Raw genomic sequence first — 21425 nt, forward strand, 5'->3', positions numbered from 1 at the left:
ATGAATGGACACAAATCAGACATCAAGAATTATAACATTCAAAAACCAGTTGGAGAACACTTCAATCCCTCTGGTCACTCGATCACAGACCTAAGAGTGGCTATACTTCAACAAAAAAGCTTCAAAAACAGACTCCAACGAGAGACTGCTGAATTGGAATTAATTTGCAAACTGGATACAATTAATTTAGGCTTGAATAGAGATTGGGAATGGATGAGTCATTACACAAAGTAAAACTATTTCCCCATGGTATTTCTCCCCCTCACCCCACCCCCCACTGTTCCTCTGATATTCTTGTTAACTGCTGGAATTAGCCTACCTTGCTTGTCACCATGAAAGGTTTTCATCCTCCCCCCCCCTCCCCCCCCCCCCCGCTGCTGGTGGTGGCTTATCTTAAGTGATCACTCTCCTTACAGTGTGTATGATAAACCCATTGTTTCATGTTCTCTGTGTGTGTGTATATAAATCTCTCCTCTGTTTTTTCCACCAAATGCATCCGATGAAGTGAGCTGTAGCTCACGAAAGCTTATGCTCAAATAAATTTGTTAGTCTCTAAGGTGCCACAAGTACTCCTTTTCTTTTTGCGAATACAGACTAACACGGCTGCTACTCTGAAATGAAAACATGAAATACTGTACCAGCAAAAATGAAAGTGCATTGGTACTAATGACCATTACTACAATGAAAAGCAAAGAAACAAGCTAGATGGGGTAAAATCTTTTACTGGCTCAACTTCTGTTGTGAGAAGGTACAGGCTTTTGAGCCACAAAGAGCTCTTCTTTAGGTCTAAGGAAGAAAGCAGAGTGTCTTAGCTAAATACTCAGAATAATGAAAGGCAAAGTTTAACTTAGGTGTGCACATAGTAAAAAAATTCTGCCCATTTCTGGGCATCATATTCTAATAAAAGGAATATTGCAAGACTGAGCGTGCAGTACTGTAATTCAGTTATTGGTCAGCCACTCTTCATAAGATGACTACACCAGGTGCAAGACAATGCAATATTAGCCGGTCCTTGCTGGTGGTGTTATCATTGTGCCACATGCCAATCACAGAACTTGGGCCTCGAGCAGTTCCAAGTTTCTAAGAGTTGTTTTTCAGGCTGAACCAAAAGTTTGGCATCTATAATTTAACACTGGTCATATCAATGCTCTACATATCATTAATACCTTCTTATCTGCACCCTATTTGCTTCCAACCACACTTTTAAGTAAGTGCATCCTACTTTTACACTTTTACATGATATTATCTATGTGACCTTTCCAAGTTAATATATTATCAAACACTACTCCTAGGAACATAAATTTTTGAACTATCTGAATTTTCTCACCACAAAGAAATAAGTCAGTTTTTACTAGTTAAAAGCATTTTCTTTGTTTTCACAAGTGAGAATTTAAATCCCCAGTCATTTCCCCAACTTAAAAATTCTCTGGAGTGCCTGATTTATCTTTTCCATGACTATTTTAAGTCTTTTATGCTTAGCCCATCTAGCACAGTCATTTGAAAAAAGGGAAATACCTATTCCCGTCTGCCCACTTTCCAGGAGGTCATTTATCATAATGGAATATAAAGTAGGGCTGATAATACTCCCATGTAGAGTTCAATTTGTAAGCTTTTAAGTTTTTGATACAGCTGTTGAGTTTGACTTGTATCATTCTGTCACTTAAAAATCCCTTATCAAGCAAAACTTTCTCCCTTTTATTCCAATTTTGGGTAGTTTATACTGGGGGCCTTACCTCCATAGTATGTCATTATTTTTCAACATCCAGGAAGACTATTATCATAAAGTTCTTAGTCCTTATCCTTTTTTGTACCTCCATTGCTAGTCTCACTATATGGTCACCTGTGCATCTTCCCCTTTCTGAAGCAACTTCATACATCAGTCCAAATACAGGGACAATTGGTGGGGCAGTGTCGAGTGAAGTTTAAATGCCACTGATTATGTTGTATCTGTTATGGGGCAAATAGAGGACCTCACTCTATAGTGCTGACAATCAGCATCCCTCATAAACATTAAATAGCACAACACAATGTTAAAAATAATAGCAATAAGTCTTGTGGCAATCAGCCTGTTTCCTGAATCTAACCCATTACTGACCTTCCATCTGTAATATGTTGCTTCTTTAGTTTCTTGTTCCACTGGCTGTTTGTTTTATTGGCACTGAGTGTTACCTCTACCCTGTTGGATACGTCACAATCCAGTGTCTTGGCCTTTTTCCCTGGGTCTGAAAAAATGAAGAATCTATTTTATCTCAATCTGATGAAACACTTGTTTTGTGTGATATTTATTCTTCTTACATAAAATAGAGTGGAGGCATTGACACCATCCTATCAAAACTGGCCAGCTGGCACTAGCTCTTGACAGCCAGTTTCCAACTGACCGTAGCCCCCTTTAAGCTTTTTAGTTTCTGAAGTTCTTTGGTTTCATAACATAATTTTATCAAACAATTGTCAGCATATTTCAGATGTTACCAGAAATACTGCTGCCCTAGTTAAGAGAAGACACTCGTGCGTGACCCAGCTTCTTCATGTCACTTCAGCTGGTTCGTTCACACTTGACAGGAAATCAAACACTAGTAATCAGAACTCTGTACGCCAATATGTTCTCTGTGGCATGGGGAAAGCACCTGGCAGGTTTGTATTCTCTTGGCATATCATTTTTAATATCTATACTGTGAAATGGAAGTGAGATTAGAGCCATATACACATGAAACTGTGGATCAGCACTGAATGTAGTTCTCATCTCTGGTACAACAAGTAAAGGTTACAATCTAATAGATATCGCTTTCATTTCAGATTTCTTCATGCACTGCACGTTTAGGAAAGGCACTATAACAAAAACTAAGTTTAGATTCATGCTGGAGTTGGTGGATTGTTACAGGTATATTTCTTAGTACTGGTCTCTTGTATGTGACAGACATAAACCACTTTTTGCTCATTATTGAAAAATATCTGGAGTAAAGGTTTGAGAATAATAATCTAACCTGATTGCAAGCTCTTTTAAAAATAAACAGGGAATAAATCTGGCTTTTGCCATATGCCTTGTTTCAACAACTGAGACTGGAGGGGTTGGAACAGCCCGTTGTCCCCAGGTGTGAACTTGAATACACATGAAGTACTAGAATTGAAGATAAGCATGAAATGGCACTCCAAATCCAACATATTCAGACCCTTCCAAACTTTGGGAAAACTTCTGTCTAAATTTCTTTCTGAATATTGTGGCTTATAATGAATCCAAACTAGAACCCATTAAATCTGAACACATCAAAACTTTGGGAGAGTTTGGATGGATCCTGATCAGAACTTTGTGGTTTGGATCAAATTTCTCTTTGAAATACTTTAAAAAAAAAAAAAGTGGTGCTTTGCAGTTATATCATGCTTACCATTCAAGGATCTCTAAAGTGCTTTCCAAAGTTGGGCAAGCATTATTAGATAATAAAACACAATGTACATCTGTGGTAGAGTTGGGCAAACAGTTTATTTGCTGATGAAAACACTGGCAGTTGGTCTAAACTAGCACACCTACTGTGTCTGTATTTTATTATTAGATGCTCTTGTGTCTTGTGACATACAATGGAATGTCTTTCCATGTCCATCTGTCTAATGTCACTTGCTCCATTATGGTCGGTTGCCATGACCATGGCATCTTTCTCAATAGTTTTCTTATATGACATCTGTTGTCCTCTTTCTGTCATCCACTAGGTGGTATCCAGTCAAGGGCATGTCTAGGAATATAGTTTTTTTTGAGATCCAAACCACTCCAGTCTCCTTTCTCAAAACGTTTCTACAGTCTGCTGGCTAGTCCTTTGTAACACATCAGCCTTAGTTACATTATTCTACCAGTGGATACCAGATATTTTTTGCAAGTATCTCTGATGGAATGCATTAAGCTCCTGTTGTGGCCTAACCTTTGCCAAGGTTCAGAAGTGTAGACCAATGTGGGTATCACAATGGCATTGTCTAAATTTGTCTTCGTTCTGGTGTGAATCTCCTTTGTTTTTCAGATATTTGCCAGTCTTAAAAATTCTCCATTTGCCTTCTTGCTTCTACCTCCTTATGGAGTTGGCCATCACTGCACAGTTGCTGTACAGTGGTAGCAATGGTGCAAAGTTTTAAGCTAAAAGTCCAGCGTAGACCCAACCAGAATGAATATTGGAAGCAGTGCAAAGGAACTAACAAAGGGGCCTGCTGAAAAGATATGGTTAGCCTCTTGCAATTGCCAGGGGACAGTCATAATATGGGCACCTCCACCATAGTTTTGTCAGAGGCTGGCACTTCTATTGGCAGGTTATGGTGATTTGCTGCAGAGAAACACCTGTCTTTCTTTCATCAAATGGGCTGAGATGGTAATGTGGTATAGTGGATAGGGCACTGGATAGCAGGGAAGACACCCAGGTTCCATTCTCAGCTCTTCTAATGAGCTGTGGGACCTTAGATAAGACATTTCATACTTCTGTTTCCATTCTCACCCTTTGCCTGTCTTGTTTGTCTATAGATTGTATGCTCTTCAGGATAGGTACTGTCTCTTATTATGCGTTTGCACAATGCCTAACACAATGGTACCCTGATCTCACGTGGCACCAATAAGCACTACTGGAACACAAATAATAATACAGTAGAACCTCAGAGTTATGAACACTTCTGGAATGGAGGTTGTTCATAACTCTGAACAAAACATTATGGTGGTTCTTTCTAAAGTTTACACCTGAACATTGACTTAATACAGTTTTGAAACTTTACTATGCAGAAGAAAAATGCTGCTTTCCCTTTTATTTTTTAGTAGTTTATGTTTAACACAGTACTGTACCGTATTTGCTTCTTTTTTTGTCTCTGCTGCTGCCTAATTGCATACTTCCAGTTCCAAATGAGGTGTGTGGTTGACTGGTCAGTTCATAACTCTGGTTTTCTTAACTCTGAGGTTCTACTGTAATGAGAGAAACTTCTGCTCAAAGCAGATTTTGTTTTCTCGTGAAATAAAGGTAAATTAAGGGTCTAAATTTCGTTTCCCTTCAACAGTCATATGAACTAAGGCTGTTGATTAATCGCAGTTAACTCACGCAATTAACTCAAAACATTTAATGGCAATTAAAAAAATTAATCATGATCAATCACTTTTAATCGCACTGTTAAACAATAGAATACCAACTGAAATTTATTAAACATTTTTGGTTGTTTTTCTACATTTTAAAAAAGTTGACAGTGCTCACTTTATTATTTTTACTATAAATATTTGCACTGTAAAAGTGGCAAAGACAAAAATAGTATTTTTCAATTCACCTCTTACAAGTACTGTAGGGCAATCTCTTTAGCATGTAAGTGCAACTTAGAAATGTAGATTTCTTTTTTTATTACATAACTGCACTCAAAACAAAACAATGTAAAACTTTTAGCATGTACACGTCTACTGAGTCTTACTTCTTGCTCAGCCAATTGCTAAGAGAATCATGTTTGTTTTCATTTACAGTATCACCTGAAAGCGAGAACAGGCGTGGGCATGGCATTTTTGTAGCTGGCATTGCAAGGTATTTATGTGCCAGATATGCTAAACATTCATATGCCCCTTCTTGCTTTGGGCAGCATTCCAGAGGACATGCTTCCATGCTGATAATGCTTGTTTAAAAAAAAAATAATGCATTAATTTTGTGACTGAATTCCTTGGGGGAGAATTGTGTGTCTTCTACTCTGATTTACCTGCATTCTGCAATATATTTCATGTTATAGCAGTCTCTGATGATGACCCAGCACATGTTGTTCATTTTAAGAACACTTTCACAGCAGATTTGACAAAACACAAAGAAGGTACCAATGTGAGATTTCTAAAGATAGCTACACACTCAACCCAAGGTTTAAGAATCTGAAGTGCCTTCTAAAATCTGAGAGGGATGAGATGTGGAGCATCCTTTCAGAAGTCTTAAAAGAGCAACACTCCAGTGCGGAAACTACAGAACCTGAACCACCAAAAAAGAAAATCAACCTTTCTGCTAGTGGCATCTGACTCAGATGGGAAAATGAACATGCGTCGCTCCACGCTGCTTTGGATGGTTATCAAGCAGAACCCATTATCAGTATGGACACGTCATCTGGAACAGTGGTTGAAGCATGAAGGGACATATGAGTCTTTAGTGCACATAAATATCTTGCAATGCCGGCTACAACAGTGCCATGTGAATGCCAGTTCTCACTTTCAGGTGATATTGTAAACAAGGAGTTTACATCTCCTGCAAATGTAAACAAACTTCTTTGTCTGAACAATTGGCAGAACAAGAAGTAGGACTAAGTGGACTTGTAGGATCTAAAGTTTTACACTGTTTTATTTTTGAATACAGGTTTTTTTGGTATATAATTCTACATTTGTAAGTTCAACTTTCATGATAAAGAGATTGCACTACTTGCAGTACTTGTATTAGGTGAATTGAAAAATACTATTTGTTTTGGGTTTTTTACAGTGCAAATATTTGTAATCAAAAATAAATATGAGCATGGTACACTTTGTATTCTGCGTTGTAATTTAAATCAATATATTTGAAAATGTAGAAAATATCCAAAACTATTTATTTAAATAAATGGTATTCTATTATTGTTTAACAGTGATTAATGTTTGTAATTGCTTGACAGCGCTAATGTGAACTATACATCATTCACATGAATATTTGTGAACCCTGTGCAGAGGTGCAGAGATTACTTGCACCTTCTCTGATGGAGCATCTGTCCAGGACTAGGCACAGACTAGCACCCTGTGGCTTGACAGATCTCATAGGCACATCAGCCAAATAATTGGGCAATATACATATGTTTGTTGAATTGGCATTGGTATTAGAAAAGGAGATTTTTCTTCCACTTGGGAGGCAGAGAGACACTCTTGTTACTTCCAAAAAACATTGATTTCTTCCTGAGTTTCTGGATACATATAACATAATTATGTGGTTTTGATGATACATGGTTCCCCCGCCAACGAAATTACGACGTTATAGTTATTGTTTTTGTCCTTTGTCTGACTTTGCAAACATTTATCCTACTTCTGAAGTAAATTTAATTCTATTGCATTCATCTGGTTATAATTCATTTCTTTTCTTGTTTTTTGAAGATTAATGTATGCGTGTCTAGAGTCGACTCAGTCACTCCACCATATGATAAACTTTGATCATATATCAGTTCTTTCCGAAATGTAAATCTCCGAGTTGTTTTTTTTTCCCCCCATGATTCCTGTTTGGGGTTTACTTGCTGAAATTATAGAGATGTTAAAAATGGGGGGAAAGTAATGCTTAACATTGGCACATAAAGGGGTAGAAGGAGCCTTAGGGCCTAATTAGCCCACCAAGTTACACCTGAGTTAGGTAGGTCAGACTATGAAGGCAGGCTCAAAGCATCCTAGAAGAGAGGACTGTGGAGCCAGGAGACCATCAGAAAATGGGCAAGAAGCTGTATGAGGATACAGAACTCCAGAGTATGAGTAATAGAGGCTGCAGCCTGATGAGAGATGATGATGAAAAAACAGGGAAGTAGGAGTAGCCCAAGGAAGCAGTGAGGGATTGTAAAGAATAATCCTTCGCTTCTGAATGCAGGCTCCCTGGGCTGGAACCCAAAGGAGAGAGCAGGCCTCGGTTCTCCTTCCCCAGAAAGAGAGGAAATACAAGTGTCACAAAGTGGCTGGTCCCTTTAAATAAAATGGGTGTAGCACCCCTGTGCTAGGATAGTGCTTCCCAGTTTTGCCAGTTAAGAGGGTGGGATACCTGCCATTAAGGAAGCAGAAGCAGCAGGAAATTCCCTGGGTGAGGAGAAAAGAATGGGGAGCCGGCTGAAGGAAAAATGGCTGCCAGGCAGAAGTCCCTAAGTGATGCTTAGCTGAAAGAGCACTGAAGAATCCTGTAATAGGCCTTGAAGCAGGAAGGACTGAGAAGGGAAAAGGGGAAAATCCCCTGGGAGCTGTAGCCCAGGGTGGGCTGAGAAATTGTTTTGTTTAGGTAATCTAAGCAACAAACTGCGGTTAGAAAGACTCTGGGTGTGGTAATGGTCCTCGATGGGCTGGGGACAAGCCTCTGTCTCAGGAGTAAAAAAGGCAAAGGCTGACTAGCGGATAGGAGCTAAAGGCCTGGCAGAAAGGTTGTAAGACTTTAGGTTATTTTCCCCCCTTTGTTTGGATTAGTTTGTTACCCTGGAAGGGGACTGAACTGAAAACTGACCTGGCTGGTGGACTGGGCTATAGAAGCAACAAATCCCTGCAAAACCAGAGTCCGAGAGTAGAAGAGCTCAGGCAGTGCCACATCCTGGCTCCATGGGGGTTCAATGATGAGTATCTTCCCCCCACTTCATAAATAGTAATATGATCATAAAAGTGTGATTTGATTTACCAAACAAACAAAAAAAATAGAATAGCTCCAGGGTCCACAGCACTGCACTTTCATATGCAAAGACTGAAATTAGCCTTAAATCTAACATATAATTTCAAATTAAATGTAACATGCACCTTATGTCTAGTATGCTTCCTTACACCTACCTGCTGAACTTCCAAAGCTTTCTTTCAGACTATACAAATATTATTTTACTATGTTTATACAAACTTATTTTTAAAACTCATCCTTTAATGACCAAGTTCTGAATTGAAATCATAGCATTTTCCACAAGATTGTAAGCCAATCGCGTTTTTATGAAGCAGCCGTTTCTCAAATAACTATATATAATTATATATAATATGAAAATGGTAGTAGAAGATTAAGAATCATGCTAATACTATGTTCCAAAAGAGTTTATCCAATGGACTTTGTCTTGTAGCAGTCTGAATATAAACAGTCTATACAGGAACATTCTTTATCTGGGTGTGACCTCTGTTAGTATTATCTTCGTAAACTGGTACAGTCATAAAATCTTGATTGTAGGTCCTTATCTAGGTCAAAGTTTTGTATTATCACTGAAATACATTTTATAATAGCATAGATTCATAATTTTTTCCTTACAGATTTTTCTCAAGTTCTTTCCACATGCACTCACACACACCTGCTTCTTTGCCAGAAAGGAAGTGTGTTCAAATAATAGTAGTTAGAAATAGGGGTGACTCCAATTAGTTTCATGTAGATTCAATATTCTGTTAACAGACCACAGATCATGTAATTTTTCCCATGGGTTTTATTGAGGTTTCTAATATGAAAATGTACATGTTTATATCTACATGACTAAAGCTGTTAAGACAGTAAAGATTCTACCAGCAGAAAGTGCATTCACTGGGTTTTGTTACACAACCTAATCTGTATAAACGAGTACAAAGTGTTCGGCTCCATGTTTCTGCCGCACTTAACCTGGCTGCTTATGTAAAAATCTCTATTTACATGAATTGGGATTCTATCCAAAGTAAGCCCAGTGAGGGTCCGTTTTTGTCTAACAGACACATAAGAGATTTAGCCTAACTAAAAGAAGGTTGAGGGGAGATATGATTGTTCTCTATAAATATATCAGAGGGATAAATACAGGAGAGGGAGAGGAATTATTTAAGCTCAGCACCAATGTGGACACAAGAACAAATGGGTATAAACTGGCCACCAGGAAGTTTAGACTTGAAATCAGACGAAGGTTTTTAACCATCAGAGGAGTGAAGTTTTGGAATAGCCTTCCAAGGGAAGCAGTGGGGGCAAAAGATCTATCTGGTTTTAAGATTCTACTCGATAAGTTTATGGAGGAGATGGTATGATGGGATAATGGGATTTTGGTAAGTAATTGATCTTTAAATGTTCAGGGTAAATAGGACTAATCCCCTGAGATGGGATATGAGATGGATGGGATCTGAGTTACCCAGGAAAGAATTTTCTGTAGTATCTGGCTGGTGAATCTTGCCCATATGCTCAGGGTTTAGCTGATTGCCATATTTGGGGTCGGGAAGGAATTTTCCTCCAGGGCAGATTGGAGAGGCCCTGGAGGTTTTTCGCCTTCCTCTGTAGCATTGGGCATGGTTGACTTGAGCGAGGCTTCTCTGCTCCTTGAAGTCTTTAAACCATGGTTTAAGGACTTCAATAGCTCAGACATAGGTGAGGTTTTTCATAGGAGTGGGTGGGTGAGATTCCGTGGCCTGCGCTGTGCAGGAGGTCGGACTAGATGATCAGAATGGTCCCTTCTGACCTTAGTATCTATGAATCTAAGAAGCATGTGGCACATGTATTATATCTGACGGAGAAGTGATATTCTTTCAGTACATGGACAATTGGCTGCTTAGTGGCTACATGGTTTCAGATGGTGGAGATGAGTTGTGCACACTTAACTGCACACATAATGGGGATGAGGCTTCAAAGGTAAAGGATTGTCCCTTTTGTGGTGGATTACCTGGTATTTCTCTGGCAGAGGACAATTTTAGAAGGAAAAGCAGAGATTTTCTTCATTGTACTAAGTTTAATTCCTTTAGGATCACACATTCATGAGTTTTTGTTTCATCATTGATACTTTTATTAAAGTTATTTTTTGTTGGAAGTGAAAACACAACTCTAGCTTTTTTAATATTTCCCTTATGGCATCAGGGAGTATAAATGTGATGGATCACCTTTAAAGATCCAGGAAGTTTAATAGAAACTCACTTGTTATACATATGCATCTGTTAAAGGATTACAGTTTCTGTGTATATCAACACTACTTCAGAACAATGGTGCCTGCTGCAATCAAAACCTGTTAAAGAACAGACCTGTTACCAATAACTTGCTGATTTAACTATTGGTGAGTCTGGTGCTTAAGAAATGTGCCAGACTGCAGTATTGGAGGCAGACACCCTGGCCAAAACCCTCAAAGATGTTTAGACACCTAACTCCCAATGATTTCAGTGGAAGGTAGAAGCCTAAATACTATAGAGGATCTAGGCCTCTTTGATTATTCCACACAGTTGGTATGACAAATGCAAGCTTTCTCCAAATTGCACTGTGAATGTGTTCAAGAGGGATAGTTTCTACACATGAGAAGGTTGTTTAGTCTCCTTGACATCTAGATGTGGGGGCAACTCAATGTTGTTCAATGGAATTCATCTTGCAGTGCAAGAAGTCTCCTGCAAGATAGGGCCAATGTTAATTTTAAGGCCACCAAACTAAACCCCAAACAGGTGGTAATGAGGTTTGGTTGCTGGTGATCTGGTCAATATCTAAATCAATGTCCCAGTGGTGACAGTCCATTACTCACTTCAAGAGGTTGAAAACCATGGGTTAGAACACACAAAAATCATGATTGGCCTAAAACTTATGAGCTTAAAAAGAATCAGTTGTTTTTGCCAACTTTCTGACTCTTTTGAACTTCCTCTTCCTGCCCATGGTGTGTGCACGTGACAAGTACAGGTTGAATTTTCAACCTATAACATATACAAAATGTGAACACATGAATATGTAGGTACCAGTTCCACTGTGTACCTGACACCTCCCACTGCCTAGAGACCTCTCTGCTCCCCTCTGGCAGACTCCTATAGCCCCTCCCATGCCACTCCAACTCAGTCCCAGCAGGTTCATTTAGATCCCCTGGGTGGCTCCTGCAGTCTGCCCCCTCCCCATCTCACCTTGCGTTCAGCCATGCCAGGCAGTGCAGCTGGGAGCCAGGGGAGTGGAGCAGGCTAGGGCCCGGTCGCTCCACTTACCATGCGGTTAGTAAGACTCTTTCGGGCCTGGCTGCAATCTCCAGGGGAGTGGGGGCGGAGCTGGGACAGAACAGGGGCGGGGGCCTGGGGAAGAGCCAGAGCAGGGGCTAGAGCAGCACGCAGGTGTGCAGGGCACTCAGAAATTTGGTGCCCCAAATTTCCGGGTGCCCTACGCAGCTGCGTGCTTTGCATATGGGTAAGGATGGCCCTCTCTAGCAACAGACAGGGAAACAGCACGCAGCTCAGGAAAAATTCCCTGGGCCATCAGCATTTTCTCATAAGAGCCCCTAAAAGATGGGCCAGAATCATGACACTTGCAGCAACAGTGTGAGTGCTGGTGACACTGTAATCCCCTAACCCAGCCATACACAGCAGAAGTAGCAGCCTCCTTTTCTACAAAAATGGTTAACTTTTTTCATAATGGCAGTATTTCCTAAACTTTTTAATAGGAAAAATAAATGCAAACAAGCTGCTGGAATCCAATTGCTTTTTGGACCTCTGCATTTCAATACTATAGTGGGATGTACAATGTACTCCATGGGGCTTTTTTTTCTCCTAACTAGCCAATAGATGTCACCACTGCTACAGAAGAAATCCCACAGATATAATTTTCTGACAGGTGGGAGGCAAGTGAGTGATCCAATCCTCTCATAATAAAGTGACACACTCAGAGTTAAAGTCTCCCTTCCTGGGGCCTAGCTTATTAACAAAGACTCTTTCAAAATATAGTACAGGACACCCCAGCTAAAACCTTCCCCTCAGGCTTGACTGCCAATTACTTTACACCAGGTTTCGCTGTCTTCCACTCAGACTATCCCCGTCCCAAACTCTAGTTTTCTCTACCAAAGGCCTACTATCACCTCTCTTACATCCAGAGTCAGCTGTATAGATGTGTCAGCAGACACTCTATCCCACTAGCACACTGAAGTGTTACTCAGCTAAATCAAAGGGATTTTAAAATGGACAGTTTCATACTTTTCTTTCGCACTCTGATCCATTGTGTACCAGGCAGTATAAAAGTCAGGGTGATGATGGCAACTGGCCCCTGTCTCATTGTTTTGCTACCATTCAATAAGATTATGAATGAGATTTATGCAGGAAAAATGTCCAGATACTAAAATACAGTTAACAAATATACTTTTATTTGCTAAAGTTGTTTACATATTCCTAATTCATAAAAGGTATATCCTCTGTTCTGGACATCATTTTGGAACCTTAATTTTCAATGATTTTACTATGATGTCTGGTTTATAGATTCAAAAGAAGGGACCATTATGACCATATATAATGACAGGTTTCAGAGTAGCAGCTGTGTTAGTCTGTATCCGCAAAAAGAAAAGGAGTATTTGTGGCACCTTAGAGACTAACAAATTTATTTGAGCATAAGCTTTCGTGAGCTACAGCTCACTTCATCGGATGCAGGCAGTGGAAAATACAGTGGGGAGATTTATATACACAGAGAACATGAAACAATGGGTGTTACCATACACATCATCAAGGATCTACGACCTATCCTGAGGGATGACCCATCATTCTCACAGATCTTGGGAGACAGGCCAGTCCTTGCTTACAGACAGCCCCCCCAACCTGAAGCAAATACTCACCAGCAACCACACAACAGAACCACTAACCCAGGAACCTATCCTTGCAACAAAGCCCGTTGCCAACTCTGTCCACATATCTATTCAGGGGATACCATCATAGGGCCTAATCACATCAGCCACACTATCAGAGGCTCCTTCACCTGCGCATCTACCAATGTGATATATGCCATCATGTGCCAGCAATGCCCCTCTGCCATGTACATTGGCCAAACTGGACAGTCTCTACGTAAAAGAATGAATGGACACAAATCAGACGTCAAGAATTATAACATTCAAAAATCAGTTGGAGAACACTTCAGTCTCTTTGGTCACTCGATTACAGACCTAAAAGTGGCAATTCTTCAACATAAAAACTTCAAAAACAGACTCCCAACGAGAAACTGCTGAATTGGAATTAATTTGCAAACTGGATACAATTAACTTAGGCTTGAATAAAGACTGGGAGTGGATGTGTCATTACACAAGTAAAATATTTTCCCTATGTTTATTTCCCACCCCCCCCCCCACTGTTCCTCACACATTCTTGTCAACTGCTGGAAATGGCCCACCTTGATTATCACTACAAAAGGTCCCCCCCCCCGCTCTCCCGCTGGTAATTGCTCATCTTACCTGATCACTCTTGTTACAGTGTGTATGGTAACACCCATTATTTCATGTTCTCTGTGTATATAAATCTCCCCACTGTATTTTCCACTGCATGCATCCGATGAAGTGAGCTGTAGCTCACAAAAGCTTATGCTCAAATAAATTTGTTAGTCTCCAAGGTACCACAAATACTCCTTTTCTTTTTATGACCATGTAGTTTGATCTTCTGCATAACACAGTGAATCCTATAGTGGAGGAAATTATTTTTCGTCACTGCGCAAGAGAACAGTATCAAGCACAATAAATTAGTTCTTAACCTTTAGGCAGGACCCTTCTAAATCCCCCTCCAGTCTATCCCTTTAGCAATATGGAAAGGGTATAGTGCTCACAACCTCCTGACATTTGTTTGTGGAGGACTGAGAACCCCTGAACTAGAGCATATCTTTTAGAGCAGGAGTGAGCAAACTTTTTGGGCCGAGGGCCACATCTGGGTTGGGAAATTTTATGCAGATCCGGGGTAGGGGGTTGGGGTGCGGGAGGGAGTGCGGGCTGTGGGAGGGGGTGTGGTGTGCAGGAAAGGGAACAGGGCAAGGGATTAGGGCAGAGGAGGGGTGCAGTGTGTATGAGGGGGCTCAGGGCAGGAGGTTGGGGTGCAGGAGGGGTGCGGCAGGGAGCTCAGGGCAGGGGTTTGGGGTGCAGGAAGAGTGCGAGGTGCAGGCAGGAGGCTCAGGGCAGCGAGTTGGGGAGTAGGAGGGGTGCAGGGTGCGGCTCAGGGCAGGGGTGCAGCAGGGGGCTCAGGGCAGGGAGTTGGGGTATGGCGGGGGATCAGGGCAGGGAGTTGGGGTACAGGAGGGATGCAGGGTGTGGCAGGGGACTCAGGGCAGGGGGTTCGGGTACAGGAGGGGTGCAAGGTGCAGGCAGGGGGCTCAGGGCAGGGAGTTGGGGGGTGGGGTGCAGGAGGGGTTTGGGCTCTGGCCTGGCACCACTTACCTAAGGCAGCTCTGGGGTGGCAGCGGCGCACACCGGGGCCAGGGCTGGGTCCCTGCATGCCTGACTTGGCCCTATGCCGCGATGCAAAGCAGTTGGATCCATGCCCCTGCGCGGCCCCTGGGGAAGGGAAGGGCACAGGGCTCTGCGTGCTCCCCTTGCCATGCCTCCAGGTACCTCCCCCAAAGCTCCCATTGGCTGTGGTTCCCTGTTCCCGGCCAATGGGAGCTGCGGGGGGCAGTGCCTGGAGGCAAGAGCAACGCACAGAGCCCTCTGCACACCCCCGGGCCTCAGGGATGTGGTGCCGGCTGCTTCTGAGAGTGGCGCAGACCGTAGTTTGCCCACCCATGTCCTAAAAAGAAAAGGAGTACTTGTGGTACCTTAGAGACTAACAAATTTATTAGAGCATAAGCTTTCGTGAGCTACAGCTCACTTCATCGGATGCATTTGGTGGAAAAAACAGAGGAGAGATTTATATACACACACAGAGAATATGAAACAATGGGTTTTATCATACACACTAAGAAGAGTGATCACTTAAGATAGGCCATCACTAGCAGCAGGGGGGGGAAAGGAGGAAAACCTTTCATGGTGACAAGCAAGGTAGGCTAATTCCAGCAGTTAACAAGAATATCAGAGGAACAGTGGGGGGTGGGGTGGGAGGGAGAAATACCATGGGGAAATAGGTTTCAGAGTAGCAGCCGTGTTAGTCTGTATTCACAAAAAGAAAAGGAGTACTTGTGGCACCTTAGAGACTAACAAATTTATTAGAGCATAAGCTTTCGTGAGCTACAGCTCACTTCATCGGATGCATTGCTTGGCTGTAGGAAGCTCTTGAGGAATTCCACCATGATTTCAACAATTTCCATCCCACCATCAACCTCAGCCTGGACCAGTCCACACAAGAGATCCACTTCCTGGACGCTACGGTGCTAATAAGCGATGGTCACATAAACACCACCCTATATCGGAAACCTACAGACCGCTATTCCTACCTACATGCCTCTAGCTTTCATCCACATCATAACACTCGATCCATTGTCTACAGCCAAGTGCTATGATATAACCGCATTTGCTTAAGTGATCACTCTTCTTACAGTGTGTATGATAAAACCCATTGTTTCATGTTCTCTGTGTGTGTGTGTATATAAATCTCTCCTCTCTTTTTTCCACCAAATGCATCCGATGAAGTGAGCTGTAGCTCACGAAAGCTTATGCTCTAATAAATTTGTTAGTCTCTAAGGTGCCACAAGTACTCCTTTTCTTCATGGGGAAATAGTTTTACTTCTTGTTAACTGCTGGAATTAGCCTACCTTGCTTGTCACCATGAAAGGTTTTCCTCCTTCTTCGCCCCCCCCCCGCTGCTGGTGATGGCTTATCTTAAGTGATCACTCTCCTTACAGTGTGTATGATAAACCCATTGTTTCATGTTCTCTGTGTGTGTATATAAATCTCTCCTCTGTTTTTTCCACCAAAATCATCCGATGAAGTGAGCTGTAGCTCACGAAAGCTTGTGCTCAAATAAATTTGTTAGTCTCTAAGGTGCCACAAGTACTCCTTTTCTTTTTGCGAATACAGACTAACACGGCTGCTACTCTGAAACCACCCATGTCCTAGAGAGACATCCAGTATCAATTGAAAGGCTCCAAGTGGTGGTGAATTTACTATGTGCTCCAGTAAGCTGTTCCAATGGTTAAAAAGTTGTTTTCACTGTTAAAAAGTTGTCATTTCCAAATTGAATTTTTTTGCCTTCAACTTCTGTCTGTATATCTTGTTAAGCCTTTGCTAGATTACGGTGCTCCCTGATATCAGATATCTTCTCTCTGTGTAGATATTTAGAGAGCACAATCAAGTCACCTCTTATACTCCTCTTTGATAAGTTCAATCTATTATCTTGTCTTTCATTGGAAGGTGTGGTTTTCTGGACCTCAAGTCAGCCATTTAGAAAAGTGCATATTTAATGGTTCTTCATTTAATACTGAGGTCTTTAAATACATCTGATAGTGTTAAGGATCTTAAGGCAGATAAGATAACTGAAGGAGGATGATAATACTGTGCATTTACATTGCACCTTTCATCTCAGGATTTCAAAACACTCTGCACTCATTACTTAAGTCACACATTACCCCTGTGAGCTAGGTAAATCTTAACACTCATTTTGCAGATGAAGAGAGTGAGGCACAGAGGTCCTGAGTTGTGCAAAGTCATTTAGCAAGCCTGTGGACATGCAGGAAATACAACCCAGGAGTTCTTACTCCCAGCTACCCTCTAACCATTAAGCTACAATCTTCCCCTTGTACTGTAACATAGGCTAATTGAGCACTATCAAATGCACCTGCCTCCTGTTTGTCAATCAGGAAACAGTAACTGCTCTCTGTGGCAGGCAAACGTACCAGGTTAGTAGTGGGGAGGACAGTTACTTTTTAAACTTTACACTGAATTTTGGAGATAGCTCTGAAAATGAGGCCATTCATCTTCCTGACTGCAGGGTATGCATAAATATTTAATCTCCACACACCCACCTTTCCAGTATGTCACATTGGCTCGGGCATGCGTCCCAGCTCCATTAGACAGATGTAGACTAACTCTGCTCGAGCTAGTGCACTAAAAATAGCACTTTGGCTGCAGTGACTTGGTCTGGCTGCCCAAGTATATACGGAGGGGGTTAAGCAAGTTTGTACTTGGGCAGCTAGCCCAAGCCAGTTCCTGTGTGGTTGCAGCCACGTTGCTAGTTTTAGCACGCTAACATGAGCAGAGGTAGTGTGTGTCTATCTGCTTGTACTGGGAAGCACCTTCCCAACTGCTGCACTGACAACCTGTTAAAGTAGTCTGGTCATTGTATTTCTTATAGAAGCGGATAGAATAATAGCAGAGGGTCAAGAGCCATCTCAGTACACGTGGAAATAGCCACCCTGAAGGGATGGACAATACATAAGATTCTCTTTGCAAAGATTCTTTCAAATATTCCCATTGGGGAGGATGTACCTTTATCATAGTGTGATGTGATAGTCACATAAAATGTGTCCAGAAATGCTCCCCACCCTCTGTATGACCCAGTTTTGGTGTAATTGTTCTGGTATACTGCAAGCCTAGCTGTAAGTGGACCTTTCACATATGCCACCACATACACATTCTCTAAGGCAGTGGTTCTCAAACTTTTTTCATTTGTGGATCCCTAAAATTTTTTGAATGGAGGTGCATAACCCTTTGAAAATCTTAGACACTATCTGCAGACCTCCACGGACCACAGGTTGAAAACTACTGCTTTAAGGAACTATATTTTATTGTCTTTCTCTGATATTTATTAACACATATTTAGAAATCTATATCTAAATGCACTCACTGGGGCAGAGTTCATTCCTATTGTGTGGAAGGGTATGTCTGGTTCTGGGGATTATTGGTACACTGTAGATATAGGGGGCAAAGGAATCTGCCAATGCATAGGCAAGTGTCAGATTGCTAATGTCACCTCTGACTGCAAGCCTCTCCAGTCCTTCCAAATCAAGCTGTTCATTTTCTTGGCACAAGTGTTCCATTCATAGCTTAGTTCAGGAAATGTGTACTAGCCATTACAGTGTGGCTTGTAAAATGCAATTAAACTTAAATGACGGGAAAGGAAAATGTACTCTAATTATTCACTTTCCTGCCTTGAAAAGATCAGTTGCTGTTTGCAGCTTTGTGTGAAGAGTTCACCTAATGTAGTGCAGCATATTTGTACCAGCTTTAGGGGAACTTGCTAGGGCTATGTCCTAGTTGTAGGAAGGAGAAAAAGTATATTATCCTCCATCTACTTTACAGTGCAAGTTTAGAAACAATTGTATTCTCAAACCCACCATACTATAGTTACCTTTGCTAGAAGAGAAGTCTTTATAAATATGGTAAAATATTTAGCATATAGAAAAAATATTGATATCTTTTCTAATAAAATGAACAATGCTGCTGGAAATCAACACAAACACAATATCAAAGGTTTCTATAGTACATAACAATGCAACTTGGTATCTCTAAAAGTGCATGATTCTGGGAGAATTTATAAATAAATAGGGTACATTTTCAAACAGGTCAAGGGTCATACTTTGACTACACGAAATACCATGTCTTGTAGGAGATCAGTGCCTTTAACAAGCAGCATGTTCCCAGGTTAACTTAAAAAAAAAAAAAGTAAGTTACAGACGACATTAGACAGGTTTCAGAGTAGCAGCCGTGTTAGTCTGTATTCGCAAAAAGAAAAGGAGTACTTGTGGCACCTCAGAGACTAACAAATTTATTTGAGCATAAACTTTCATGAGCTACAGATCACTTCAATTTGTTAGTCTCTACGGTGCCACAAGTACTCTTTTTCTTTTTGAGAAGACATTAGAGTGAACATACAAACTGAAGTCTTTTTTTTCTTTCCATATCTAATTAGCTCATAACCACTGAAGATTTCTGTCTCTCTCTCCATTTATGTTCCACATAATGGAAAGAGGAAGTCTTACTCACTGTAAAATATGTACATTAGCATAGCAGTCCTGAGACTGAGCCCTGAGTTTTCAGGAATCCTGGTCAAAGCCAGTTCCCCTTTAAATACTTTGAACTTTAAAGCTCTTATTTGTCATGTAAATATTTTTTTCCTGTTTTCACTTGATAGTTCTACAGATTACATTTTTAAAGCCTTTCTACCTCATTCATAATTTCCTTTGAAACTGGAAATTTGTTTTTCTTTGAAAAATCATGGACTCACTTTTTTTCCCACCCCAAATATAAATAGCCTGATGTGGTATTATGAGTGAATATGAAGGATCTTTTTGAACGTGTTCTTGAAGTTCTCATTACAGAGGGGATAGATGAATGGATTTAAAGTGGAGTTCACATAACCAAGCCAAATAGTGAACATATGGAAACTGTGGTTGCAACAACTTTGACAATAGGCTATTACCATAAATAGCACAAAATAGGGAATCCAGCACAGCATAAATGCTGCCATTATGAAACCCAGCTGCTTGGCTGCTTTCCTCTCCCTGTTCACATGCACCCCTTGCATGGACTGGGTGCGCAGTCTCAGCCAGGTGCTCTTCAGGTAACTGAGGCCTGCAAAGTCTTTGTTAGTCTTTTCCTCAGCCCTAGAAGTTGCTGGGATCGGGGTGGGATCAGAGTCATTTTTACAGGAGGCCCCCTCCATGAAAGTGTGCTCATCTGATGTATCACTTAACTCTGAAGCCTGTGAGCAAGGACCCTTCTTGACAGACACATACTTCAGTCCCACTTTATCTGGTCCTGGCTGAGTCTGGGCAATGGCAAGGGGAAAACAGCTCAGTTTTACTACCTTGCTGTCACCTTCTGTAATGCGAGCCTTTGGGGGTTTGTCAAAGCTGCTGAGTTGAAGCTTCGCCCCCATACTTTTGGGCTGAGGGAAGTAGAGATTTACATTGCAGCAAGGGTCTACAGAGCTTCCTTTCAAAAGACCTGTGTTTATACCTTTATTTGGCTTTTTGTTGAAAATGTTTTGCTTTTCCTGCACCTTATCATGATGTATACTTTTGTTTTCTGAGAAAGACCGAAATGATCCATTGATGAGCTCTCGGTGCTGATAGTGTTTCCGGACAGCCTTGTATATTTTTGCATAGAACCATAACATCAGTAAAGATGGGATATAGAAGTTGACAATGGCCGTCAACACTTTAAACCAGGTGACTTTTGAGAACTCTGTTTCACAGATCCATTCTTCCACTTGCCATCTCCCATCATTGGCAAAAGCATGCCAGCCTAGAATTGGGATGATCCACAGAAAAGAAACCAGCCAAGCTCCAGAAATCATTACCAATGCTCGAGTTTTGGTCCGGTACTTGAGATACTTGAGTGGCTCCTGAACTGAACGGTAACGATCTATGCACAATATAAAAAGGCTGAAGATGGAGGCTGTGGAGGCTACATAATCCATTGAGAGCCAGAACAGACAGGCTGGTCTGCCCAGTACCCATCTGACATTCAGTAGGTACATAATGTTCAGCGGCATAACAGCTGCACCAACTATAAAGTCTGCGACTGATAGGCTGACAATGTACAGGTTCCCAACTGTATGCAGCTTTCTTTCTGTTTTCACTGCATATAGGACCAAAATATTCATGATGACTGTGATCAGTGAGATGCTGCCCAGGCTCAGACCTAGCGGGATTGAGTGAACCTCTGTTAAGTTCTTTGTTGTGTCTTTACTGATCTCACACATCTTTTGCTCAAGGTCACAGAGCAGAAATCAGGGCAGATGTCAGGATCTTGGTAATCCACTCTTGTTTACAAGCCTGGTTGAGTTTATAGTGTGTTGCTTTCTGGTTCTTTTGGTGACTCTGTAAGAGGAAAAAAATAGCATCATAGAATTGTAAGACTATAAGGGACTTAAGAGGACATCTAGTCCATCTTCCTGCCCCTCTCCCCCACTGACGTAGGACCAACTAAACCTAGACCATCCCTGATAGATGTTTATCTAACCTGCTCTTCAAAACCTCCAATGACAGGGATTCCACAACCTCCCTCAGTTCAATAATTGCAATAAAATAAAAATAATACTGCACACTTTAGCATAATATCTTCCCTTTGACAGGGCTTTTCAAATATTAATCAATTTTAACTAAGGCTTAGAAAGGTCAACTGAGTTGTATGAGGAATATATATATGGCCTTAATGATGTT

The 21425-nt window shown here is 41.3% G+C and overlaps 1 protein-coding gene across 1 annotated transcript; it reads right to left on the reverse strand.

The window, feature by feature from the left end:
- Positions 1-16368: 16368 nt before the first annotated feature.
- HRH1 (histamine receptor H1) lies at positions 16369-21143 on the reverse strand. The gene has a single exon (XM_043519357.1). It carries the CDS (start codon positions 20963-20965, stop codon positions 19523-19525), a length of 1443 nt encoding a protein of 480 aa, XP_043375292.1. The 5' UTR covers positions 20966-21143; the 3' UTR covers positions 16369-19522.
- Between the last annotated feature and the right edge of the window lie 282 nt (positions 21144-21425).

The sequence above is a fragment of the Dermochelys coriacea genome, chromosome 7 (genome assembly GCF_009764565.3).
Source record: "Dermochelys coriacea isolate rDerCor1 chromosome 7, rDerCor1.pri.v4, whole genome shotgun sequence".
Taxonomy (NCBI): Eukaryota; Metazoa; Chordata; order Testudines; family Dermochelyidae; genus Dermochelys; species Dermochelys coriacea.

Coding starts and splice junctions, on each gene's coding strand:
- HRH1 (XM_043519357.1), bottom strand. CDS start 20,965: ATGTGTGAGATCAGTAAAGACACAACAAAGAACTTAACAGAGGTTCAC.